Below are 12021 nucleotides of genomic sequence, written 5' to 3'. Positions count from 1 at the left end.
TGTGTTGCACAGTAGTTATCAGCCTGCCAATTTTAAAATTCAAACTGGCATTACGGCCGTCCTAATCAATATTTTTAATTGAAATTTGGTACACTTAATTATGACCACAAGAAGTATATTTTTCTATAATATCATTAAAATCGAACGATTAAAAAAAAAGTTATAAAATAAAAACCAAAATTCATCGTTTTTTGGAGTTTTATTTTTTTTTGAGGTTAGGTTGCAATATTTCGAATTCGACCATCTTACATTTTTTGTAGTAAATTTTCTTACGAAGACACTGGTATTTTTTTTATTTCTGTACGTTGAAGGGGACCGGAGATATGAGCGAAAAACTGCGCATTTACTGCCTTTTGTGTACAAATTGTTAAAAAAAATATGGTTCCGTTCGTCGGCCATATTGGAAAACTCAGGTTCCCTTTATTTGCATCATTTGTGACCGATTCCATAAAAAAAATTGCTCCCGTCGAGTAGTTCCCATCTTTTTTTAAATTCCGGTAATATGACTCCACTATAAACAATTTTACAAAAAAGAGAATATACCCAAGTAGAGAGAGTAATTGACGTTTTAATGACGTTAAAGACATCATAATAGACGTAATTAAGACATCATTTGACGTTACTTTGCTGTTTTGTATAAATATACATGAACATGTTTTATACATAATTAAATATTTTTATATACATTTATATATATTTATACATGTTCTTATATGAAACATTTTTTACAGCAAAACATATTTTACTTTATTAGTATCAAAATGGAAATAATACCTGGAAAAAGGAAAGATAGTCTTTTATATGTATATCAAGGATATACATATAATCTTGATAAAAGATACACTCATATATTTCGCTGTGCAAAAAGACGTATTACATTATGTAGTGGTATATTAATTAAAAAAAATGAAACGTTTCTTGTACAAAGAGAACACAATCATCCAAGTGATCCTAATACTGTGCATGTTTTCAACTTAAAAAAACAGATGATTGAAATGTGCAAAGAGACCACTGCAACAAACAAAGATATATTTGACACAGTTTCTCGACAAAATCCTGTTGCAGCAGCAAATATCTCATTCTCTGCTGTACGATCCTTATTGTTAAGAGAAAAGAACAAAGTACGACCGTCATTGCCTAAAGATATTTCTGATTTTCACGACTTCTTACAACATTATGGGCCTACAAAATATATATATAAAGCTTGTGCTATATCGGAGGATAACAAATATTCCTACATTTTTAGTAGTGATAAGCTTTTAAAAATATTGGAAAAGAGCTGTGATATCTTCATGGATGGTACATTTGCAGTAAGTATTTGTAACATTTTATTTGTAATTGAGGGATATTGCTTTATTAAAATAAAAAGAAATAAATGAATTGAGATTATCATCCACATGATTACCACATGCCATCTGTTATTAATTATTATAAGTGTATATTAGACTTGTTATTGCTCTATTTTCTCCAACTATACAACATAAAACCCTTATTCTTACATCTTTTTACTTCATTATACAATATTATTTATTGCATTTTTTGTATGTATGTACATGTGTATATATCGTATATTTCAGGTCATACCCAGCGTACCAAAGTTTGCGCAATTATTTTCAATACATGCGCGTTATATGGATAAGGTATTGATATCGTACAATAAACTTATCAACTTCACTCATTTTTGTTTTTATATAATATTTTCAAAGAATTGGAAAGAATACGGGCTTTAGGAGTCAGGCGCAGAAGACGTCGCGACAATAATACACTTATGAAGCATGAAACTTCTTTATTTAACAAACGCACTTTATTTAACAATTGCGCGACGTCTTCTGCGACGTCTGACTCCTAAAGCCCGTATTCTTTCCAATTATTTGATTTTTAAGGAGTCTTGATTAGTTCGATTTGTTATACAAATTTATAATATTTTCATTTTACATTATATTATTTTCTAGGGCATTGCAGTATTGTTTATTCTATGTGAAGCGAGAACACAATCTGTTTATAAATCTATTTGGAAAGAAATTGTTAAATTGGCTCCTGATTTGCAACACAATGTACGTTTTATAATGATGGATTATGAGAAAGCATCGATGAATGCTGTTCATGAACAATTTCCTGAAGCATCTCTACGAGGTTGTTGGTTCCATTATTATCAGGTATTTTAAATATTATTTATTATATTATTTTTCTTATTACATTAATCACAATTTTGTAGTTTATTTATCGATATTAACGATTATAACTTTTTTTTTCTTCAACACTACTAAACTGATGTATTTATATTTATAGGCAGTTTTGAGAAAATGGAAACAATTAGGACTTGTAACAGCGCCGGATAAAGTACTATCAATGGCTATATTTTTAGCGTTAGCACCATCAGAAATGTTTTCTGAAGGTTTAAATCTTATGCAAACCATTGTGGATAAAGAATGTAATAATTATCCTAACTTATTACTTTTTATGAATTATATGAGAAACACATGGCTCCCAATATCGGAAAAAGTTAGTGTATATGGATGTGCAGTTAGAACCAATAATCTTGAATCGTTCCATAACGTTTTATTGAAAAAAATGCGAACAACTCATCCAAATTTTTGGATATTTTTGAGTACGTAAAATTATATTTCATTATTATATTTAATTTTCTCTTTGGTTATTAAAATAATAGATACTTACACCTTATAAAATATAAGTTCTCTCTTATTTAATATAAGAACTTATATTAAATAATAATGCAATTAGTTACTAATAATGTATAACAGTAAATTATTCAATGTATTAAATTTGTATTCATATTATCAAAAGTTCTTTACTCTTATATATAGATAATATTGCTAAACTAATTACGGATCAAGAAATCACTCACGATCGTGTGATAAATGGTTTGCAAGTATCAAAAAATCGTTGTTGGATCGACAAGTTTAAAAATGCAAAAATTCAAAAGGCACAAAATTATTTGTCGACGGGTATTTATTCATTGAATGAATTTTTGCAATTCTTTGATAAAGAAAATTTACACAAACAATATCAAGTAGCATCATTAATAAGTAAGTGATCAAGATTAATATTAATTGATTTTCTTATGAATTATGTTATTGTTTTTTTATCATTGATATTATATTCAGTTATTTTTTACAATTTATTTACAAACATTTACGCAAATATTTTTATTTTATAAATAATATAAATATTAATTTTATTTTATAAATTATTTTAAATTTTTAGATGATAGTAATGAAGTGGACATTTATGATAACTTACACAAGAAAGAAGCTGATATAGGTAAATTTTTTATAATTTTGTAACTTATTTTATATAATTAATTAAATTATTAAACTATTAATACTTTTATACATTAAAAAATGAATGATTTGGTTCAGAATACTTGTTAGTAATTGTTAGTCATAATAATAATTATTTTGAACCTCATGACCACTCACTACACGTTTTCAGATTGTAACATTAGAACCGAGAAAACATAATGAAAATGTTTGCAAAATATGTTAAAATAGAAATATTTTTCAATAAAGTAATATTTGCATTGCAGAGTACACTTACAAAATATATCGAAAACTCTTCTTTTATCTCGGAATAGAAATAAATATCATGTATTTCAATTTGACAAGCAATGATAGCTTATTTTGTTTCTTGATTAGGCATAATTCAATTTCAAATATATGATCATTTTTATTTATTGATTATCAAAATACAAGAGAATTTTCGGTATATTTTTAAATTATTCTATCGATTGTAAATGTTATTTTATTAAAAAATACGTTTTACTATAAACACAATATTAAATGAAATAGATCGAAAAGTTTTAAATACAATTAAGAGGATGAATAAAGCTATGTTTTGGTCAAAGCGGATCTTAGTGCTTAGTAATATTCATATTACTGTATGAATATACAAATATAATATAATTATCAGTTCTAAAGAATGCACTCCGATTCGGTTTATCGGACTTAAAACACAATCATGAATTGAAATAATAATCTCACAATTGATCATCAATTCGATATATTCCCGGTTGAGATATTATTTTTCGCAATAAGTTATTTACAAGTTTTCAAGATACGAATAGCATTGATATTGAATTGATGATCAATAAATTTAATTGTGACATTATTATTTCAGTTTATGATTGTGTCTAAATCCGACAAACCAAGTTGGTGCGCAGTCTTTAGAATTTGATAATTATATGTATATACAATAATATGAATATATATCTAAGCACTAAGCACTAAGCACTAAGACCCGCTTTGAAAAAATGGCTTTATTTATCTTTTTATTTGTATTTTAATTTACTTAGCAAGAGTTTTTTTAAATGTATTTTTCTCGGTTCTGACGTCACAATCCAAGATGGCTGCAGTAAGTCGGAGCCATAAATAATTTTTTAAGTAGAAACATTTCATTGGTTATATGTTCTGTTAATTAAAACTAATAATATTAATATTAATACTTCTACTTGTAACAATTACTGTAATTATAAAAATATATTTTAATATGAGTGCAACAAAAAGTTTCACAATACGTTGAACGTACATTTAACATAAATATTATTTTAGAACAATTGCAATTGATTTTATTTAGTTAATAGTTTGAAAAATATGTCGAAAGATATTCTCTTAATGCGATTTTATTTTTGCAGTTGCATCCATTAGTACGAAGGACTTGATCCAAACTATAAATGATTCTTCAAACAACGTTTTTTTTGAAAATGATCCACTAGAACCTGAAGGTAATATACAAAGTGTTTTATTTTAAGTGACAGTCGATTATTTCGAAAATAAAGTATTTTCGGAAAAAATGTTCTATATGGAAGTTGTACTACAGGGTGTTGCATCAACATACAGGGCAGTATGACGGGTTGCCTATTCGAGCAGGCGCTCAAGGGCGTTCACAACTACGCGCCCGCTCGAATAGGCAACCCGTCATATTGCCCTGTACGTTGATGCAACACCTTGAACAAGTTAAGTGGCATTACATAGCAATGTTAGTGACCTTAGATTTAAACAGAGATTTAAAAATTTTTAAATTATTTAAACGTCATCTTATTAACGCTACCCAAGGCCAATAACACTGCTATGTAATACGCTACTTAGAGCCCTAAAAGTTTTAAATGGACCATTTTTTTTTAAATACTTTATTTTCGAGATAATCGACTTTATCATTTAAAATAAAACACTCTGTATATAAAAAGTTAGTCATTAAATTGAGATATTTGAATATATCTTGAAGAAATTATTTTGGAGAAAAAATATTTCAGATAAAGGGAGGTTGAACAAATAATATCAATTTTCAACAAACATTTTTTTCAAAATTATAACATTATTGTTAAGAAAACATTACTTTTCAAAAAAATTATGCAATTTACTACATATCTTTTTTGAAGAACAACAATGTGTTTTTTTCGCCAATTAATTTATGTCATTATTTTGTACATAAAAATATTAAAAGTATATTAAAATACAGTTATCAAAAAATGAATAGTTTATGAGATATTTTTTTTATATTTCATTCTAATATACTATAAAATACGAAATATCTCGTGAATTATTAATTTTTAAAATAATTCTACTGTAATATTTTTTATGTAGAACAATTAGAAGAATCTGATTATGGAGAAAAATCATAATATTTTATAGAAAAAATGGTTCTCTTATAAAAAATTGATTTTCTTTCGAAAATTAAGTTTACTATTATTTTTCTTTCGATCACATATTTGTCTGAAATATTAAAAGTAAAAGCAAAAAATTTTGGGGGATGATCGTTAAAAATGGAGCACTCTCTATATACATTTATAATAGAATAGAAATTCAAAGGCCCATACCGGTCAAAGCTAGATCTTTAATGCTTAAATAATTCAATGTGAATTTTATATATATACTATATGTGTACTTGCACATATACCATATTTGCAGTCCTTCAAACTGCGCTCCGAATTGGTTTTCCGGACTTTATAAACGCAATTAAACTACTGGCATAATATCACGAATTAAATTAAATTGACAAGCAATTCTTAAATAATTTTGATGCCAAAATCAAGCATCATATTAGCAAGATGTTAATGTGCTGAAAAACTAAATAAATTTATCGCGAAAAATATTACCTCGGCCGGAAGTCGAACCCGGATCTCTTACGTTCCTGTTATGGTACATTGCCTCGGTAGTCTAACTGGTAAGGACGCTCACACAGAATGTAAGAGATCCGGGTTCGACTCCCGGCCGAGGTAATATTTTTCGCAATAAATTTATTTACAGTTTTTCAGCACATTAACATCTTGCTAATATGATGCTTGATTTTGGCATCAAAATTATTTAAGAATTGCTTGTCAATTTAATTTAATTCGTGATATTATGCCAGTAGTTTAATTGCGTTTATAAAGTCCGGAAAACCAATTCGGAACGCAGTTTAAAGGACTACAAATATGGTATATGTACACAAATAGTATATATATAATTCACATTTAATTATATTTAAGCATTAAGGATCTACTGGTATGGGCCTTTGAATTTCTAGTCTTCTATTATTAATTGTATGTTACGGTCTAGAATAAGATTCTTATTATTTAAATTAATACATTTATAAATTATTACAAGAACGAAGGACTCTTAATTTAAAAACAATAACGAGAGAATAAAGGTCACATAAGAGTCAAATATAATAAAGTATATTAAAACATGAAAAATCAAAATTAATGGATTTAAAAAATTTCTATTAAGGCTAAAATGAATCAAATCAAATATGTAGAGATAATGCTAATAATAAGCCGACACAGGATGTACATACATATGTATCTCAATTTATTAAATTTTTGTTATAGTCTGTGTAACTTTTCTTGATGTAGTAACTAAACAGTAATCATAAACGGTTCGACTTGTCTTTTTAGGTGATCCTCAGTACAATCTTAATTTCAATGTAAAAATTAACCTAACTATTGTAATTAGAACATTTAATTTAAATAATCGCAAAAATATCTAAAATTGTCATGAATCATCAATAATAAAGTTGTATATTATACAGGGTGATTCAGACTACCCGTAGGAGTCGGCCGTACGTATTCTTCATGAAAAACTGAGTCGAAAATGTCAATGGCAAAATGTTGTGGAGTCAATAGTTTTTAAATAGTGAGCCTTTGAAACCTTCCAATCACAGGACGTGAAGTCCGCGTCGTCAGGTGCGGCGCAACCAAGCGCTACTCACGCGAGCGCTTTGATGGATACCGCTAAACCACACGATGCTGAATGAATATTGCAAAAGTTTTGAAATCTTTATTAACATCTACTGCTGTATGTTTAAATTGAGTCTAATTTAATTGACGAGAAGTAATGTCGCAATTGCAAATTCGATTATCAGCAAATATCATTTATATCATTAAAAAAGTATGTATTTTTCAAACATTTCAAATAAACAAATTAATGAATAAAATTAATATTAATTAAATCATTTAAATAAATAATATTAAAATCTGTCGACAAACATTTCCAAAATTGGTTTACAAAAAGTTCTGTAAACGTTATTAGAGAAAATGTACATTTGAATTTTCAAATGTAATAATGTTTTGTCATTCAAATCTAATGTTTTGCCATTTCGAACACTTCCATGTAAAAATGTTTAAAACATTAAAAATATAATTTTTTGTAACAACAGCTTATTACTTGCTTACTTCGATTCTTTCACTGTAATACTTCCCTTTCCTCTCATATTGTAATTCGGAATTTCATTCATTTCATTTCTTAAATATGAAACAGTTATTTATATCGAATGCAAATTTTCAAATGTACATTTTCTCTAATAACGTTTACAACAGAACTTTTTGTAAACCAATTTTGGAAATGTTTGTCGACAGATTTTAATATTATTTATTTAAATAATTTAATTAATATTAATTTTATTCATTAATTTGTTTATTATTTGAAATGTTTGAAAAATACATACTTTTTTACTGATATAAATGATATTTGCTGATAATCAAATTTGCAATTGTGACATTACTTCTCGTCAATTAAATTAGACTCAATTTAAACATAAAGCAGTAGATGTTAATAAAGATTTCAAAACTTTTGCAATATTCATTCAGCATCGTGCGGTTTAGCGGTATCCATCAAAGCGCTCGCGCGGCTAGCGATTGGTTGCGCCACACCTGACGGTGCGGACTTCACGTCCTGTGATTGGAAGGTTTCAAAGGCTCACCATTTAAAAACTATTGACCCCACAACATTTTGCCATTGACATTTTCGACTCAGTTTTTCATGAGGAATATGGAGTGGCACCCAGTTGGACACGGGTCAATTGGACACGAGCCACTCACAGCGCTTGAGACTACAAAGCTCCTAAGCACCGGTCGCTGTGATTGGTGGTGTCCAATCGAGACGTGGTCAATCGGGATCACCCCAGGAATATGTACGTGCCGACTCCTACGGGTAGTCTGAATCACCCTGTATACATATAATTAGATGTGAGTCTCGACACTGATATTATAAGATTGATGCAAGAAAAATATCAGTTTTCTGTTTTAAACTTTGGCGCTTTATTGTATGTAGTATGTGCAATATATTATATTCAATTGTGTTCATGTTGCGTCATTTTCAAACGCAGATTCCGCTATATTAATTGTGCTAGTAATTTTGTTCTCAGTGTTAACTACGTGATCAATTATTATCATTATTATTAAAAATGGAAAAGAAGCAATTTCAAGTAATTTTTTTACGAGTTCAAACTATAGACCCTAAAGCTGCGGAAACGAGTTGAAAAGTTAATGAAAGACTTGGTCAATTACAAACGAACGGATAGCAACGATAGTTTCAAAAATTTTATGACGAAGATGAGAACTTTGAAAATAAAGAGGGTTGGAAACGGCTTATAGCCACTGACAATGACCAGTTAAAGGCAATTATTGAAGAGGATCTATTAAAAACCACTCGACAGATTGCACAGGAACTAAATGTTCATCAATCAATAGTTGTTCGTCATTTAAACAAAATCAGAAAAGTAAAAACCGACATTTTTGCATCAACTTAATGTATTTCAATGGCAATTGTTATTAGCATTTATTGATATTATCTCTACGTATTCGATTTTAAGTATTTATATTTAATGATGTAACAAAAATAATTTTCTTTAACATTATTTAAGATATATTTATAAAACACATTCATAATTTTCTGATCATCTTTTTAGTCCTAATTACTGTTGCTGATACAAATGCTGACCTATATAAAGACACAATATGTAACAAAAATAAAAGGAAACTTAATGGTAATGTGTTTTAAATAATATAAAATGACAATAATACATACATATGCTAATTAACCATTAATATGATTTATAAGATATATTTTTTTCTAGAAAAAGATAACGAAAATTATATTACATTGCATAAAGGGATGTTTAATAATACAGGTAATATTTTCAATATAAAATGGTTTTAATAAGAAATATTATACGTATAGTTGTACAGAAATTGATCAATTAGATTTGTTTTAAAAAAAACAGTAAGTAATTGATAATACATATATTAATAAAGTTGGAAAGTATTTTTTTAAATATTTATAATATGTGAATAATAAAAAATTGTTTGAGCAAATTTTTTTTTAATTCTAATAGGGAGCATTCTGTTTGCGACCATGTTGCGATTAACCACAGCGAGTCACAACGACCGGTGCCTAGAATTTTTCCATTAGACGAGCGTTGTAAGTAGCTTGTGTCAATCACAACATGGTCAAACGAGCTTCACCCGTTTCATTCACATGTACTCAAAGTATCACTTATTTTTCAAAACAAAATATCAAAGTTCGCACAATAAAATTAATGCTAAAATAATTTTCATATTATTTTAGATAACGCGTAATAAAATGTTATTATCATTTAATATTTCAATCTATATTTTTAGACCCATAACATTCCGAAATAAATTATATATATATATATATATATATATATATATGTGTAAAAAAATGTATATATATTATGTTTTAGATAATATAGATAAGGAAAATCGTTTTCAAGAATATGGGACAAAGATTAACACTGGTAATTTCCTATCGTATATTCAAAATATTTACTGTTTTTTTAATATTTTATTTTAATTAGATGTATTACATAAAAGATCATTTTTAGATACCAAAAAGGAGTGTCAACAATGCCAAGTTGTCCTTACAAGATTAGATGAGCAACAATTTGTACAGGAAAAAAAACGAAAACCATAATGTAATATCAAGTACGTCGTGTCAATTAATAATATTCCGTTAAAGCTTTAGAAACATGTTTTCAGTTAGAAATAAATTTTTTAGTTTCAGAATTTCAAGAAGACAAATTAAGGATGCTTTTATAAGTTAAGATATGCACCATATCATGCTCTTATCGTGTAAAGGGGGGTGATCCCGATTGACCACGTCTCGATTGGACACCACCAATCACAGCGACCAGTGCTTAGGAGCTTTGTAGTCTCAAGCGCTATGAGCGGCTTGTGTCCAATTGAGCCGTGTCCAACTGGGTGCCACCCGTGTAAAGGACTTAAATAATGCCAGTTAATATAATATTTGGCACTACAAATGAATATATTTGTATATTTTACAAGTTTTGTGATTGTCGGCAAAAAACTTGGACGTGAATTTCATATGAAATCAACTGCAAGAAACGAAAAAACGAAACATATTGATAATATTTAATGTATATCAGACATCGAAAAATACTTAAAAATTCACAAAATATGTAAACAAATATCATTAATATAATATTTGCCTTTCTAACACTTTATACAAGTCAAAATAAAATGCCTGATATCATGTAGTAAATGCGGCAACACCGCACTCCACTCTAAGTTGGTACCTCTTGCGGTCTCGTACGTAGTTGAATGCGAGTCGAGGTTAGGTGCTTACAGTAAGTAAGCAAGCAAGCGAAAATGCCGAAATGCGAGAAAAGACGGTGGAAAGGCAAATTAGTAAGTGAAACGGTATACCAACAAAGATTAAAACAAAGTCAAAACTGTAAAACTCTAAATGAAAATAAAATCAACGCAAACTCAAAATTCGAGTCAGAACCACAAAATGAATTAACTCAATCGGACTACATGGAAGGACGCCGCATAGTTGAATTTTCCATTCTCGCTGAGCAATTGTGGTGTGTGTCATGCAAGGAAGCTCTTTCTCTAAACTATATAGAAAAAGAAATGCACAGAGGCTTAAGCTCGATATTGTTGGTTAGATGCCACAAATGTTTACTAACAAATGCAGTCACCGCGGGTAAACAGCACAACTGAGCAAATCGACGCTTGTCTCGTTTTGACGTAAATACTAAAGCAGTAATCGGTAAGTTTACATAATTGTACCTGCCATATTCAAAAAAGTTTTTTAAATAAACAAACATATTCTCTATTCTATTCTTAATTGTGTTTCAAGGTGTTCTTCATGGTGGATTAGGACATACACATCTCAACAAAATACTGTCTTGTTTAAATATTCCAACTATCGATTTAAAGGGGGTGATCCTGATTGATCACGGCTCGATTGGACACCACCAATCACAGCGACCGATGCTTAGGAGCTTTGTAGTCCCAAGCGCTGTGAGTGGCTCGTGTCCAATTGAGCCGTGTCCAACTGGGTGCCACCCGATTTCAAGACATTCAAGAGATATGAACAAGAAGTTGAACAGGCAACAGAGAGTATTGCGAAGGAAAGTTGTCAGAACGCAGCAGATTTGGAATGGCAACTCACATTAGAGAATATAGAAAACATTCAACAGCTATTGTAATTATTGTAAATTTGTAATAATATGTATGTATGTATATATGTATACATACATAAAATAAAATTGTAATTGTAATATTTGTAATAATATATATATATATATATATATATATATATATTGTATATATACATACATAAAATATAATGATATACTGCTAATTAATAGCGGTAGTGTAACTATGAATGTTTTTATTATAAACCCCATTCTCATATTTCCTACAAGAAGAATCCAAATGAATAATAAATAAATAAATATTTTTATTATAATAAA

General features: G+C 28.6%; 2 protein-coding genes across 6 annotated transcripts in view; both read left to right on the top strand.

Moving 5' to 3' along the window:
* LOC108767927 (uncharacterized) overlaps window positions 1–10441 on the top strand; it is a 17255-nt gene extending 6814 nt beyond the window's left edge. For 3 of the 5 annotated variants that reach the window (XM_018518067.1, XM_018518066.1, XM_018518065.1), the window contains 12 exons: window positions 732–1310; window positions 1578–1640; window positions 1953–2156; window positions 2290–2608; window positions 2826–3047; window positions 3226–3282; window positions 4652–4741; window positions 9184–9261; window positions 9352–9405; window positions 9982–10035; window positions 10123–10222; window positions 10296–10441. In XM_018518067.1, coding sequence (XP_018373569.1) covers window positions 762–1310; window positions 1578–1640; window positions 1953–2156; window positions 2290–2608; window positions 2826–3047; window positions 3226–3282; window positions 4652–4741; window positions 9184–9261; window positions 9352–9405; window positions 9982–10035; window positions 10123–10211 — 1779 coding nt within the window. In that variant the 5' untranslated portion in view covers window positions 732–761 and the 3' untranslated portion in view covers window positions 10212–10222; window positions 10296–10441. Of the gene's footprint in view, window positions 1–731; window positions 1311–1577; window positions 1641–1952; window positions 2157–2289; window positions 2609–2825; window positions 3048–3225; window positions 3283–4651; window positions 4742–7026; window positions 7058–9183; window positions 9262–9351; window positions 9406–9609; window positions 9696–9981; window positions 10036–10122; window positions 10223–10295 lie in introns of those variants that run through there. The other 2 variants (XM_018518068.1, XM_018518069.1) reach the window with 2 other exon arrangements.
* A 473-nt stretch (window positions 10442–10914) lies between these two features.
* Window positions 10915–11740, top strand: LOC108767924 (uncharacterized). Its single transcript, XM_018518062.1, has 3 exons — window positions 10915–10945; window positions 11265–11312; window positions 11403–11740. The coding sequence occupies exons 1-3, from the start codon at window positions 10915–10917 to the stop codon at window positions 11720–11722; spliced, it is 399 nt and encodes a 132-aa protein (XP_018373564.1). The 3' UTR covers window positions 11723–11740.
* The last annotated feature ends 281 nt before the right edge of the window (window positions 11741–12021 follow it).

Source organism: Trachymyrmex cornetzi, unplaced genomic scaffold, assembly GCF_001594075.2.
Source record: "Trachymyrmex cornetzi isolate Tcor2-1 unplaced genomic scaffold, Tcor1.1 scaffold733, whole genome shotgun sequence".
NCBI lineage: Eukaryota > Metazoa > Arthropoda > Insecta > Hymenoptera > Formicidae > Trachymyrmex > Trachymyrmex cornetzi.
This window is presented reverse-complemented; position numbering and strand designations above follow the sequence as displayed.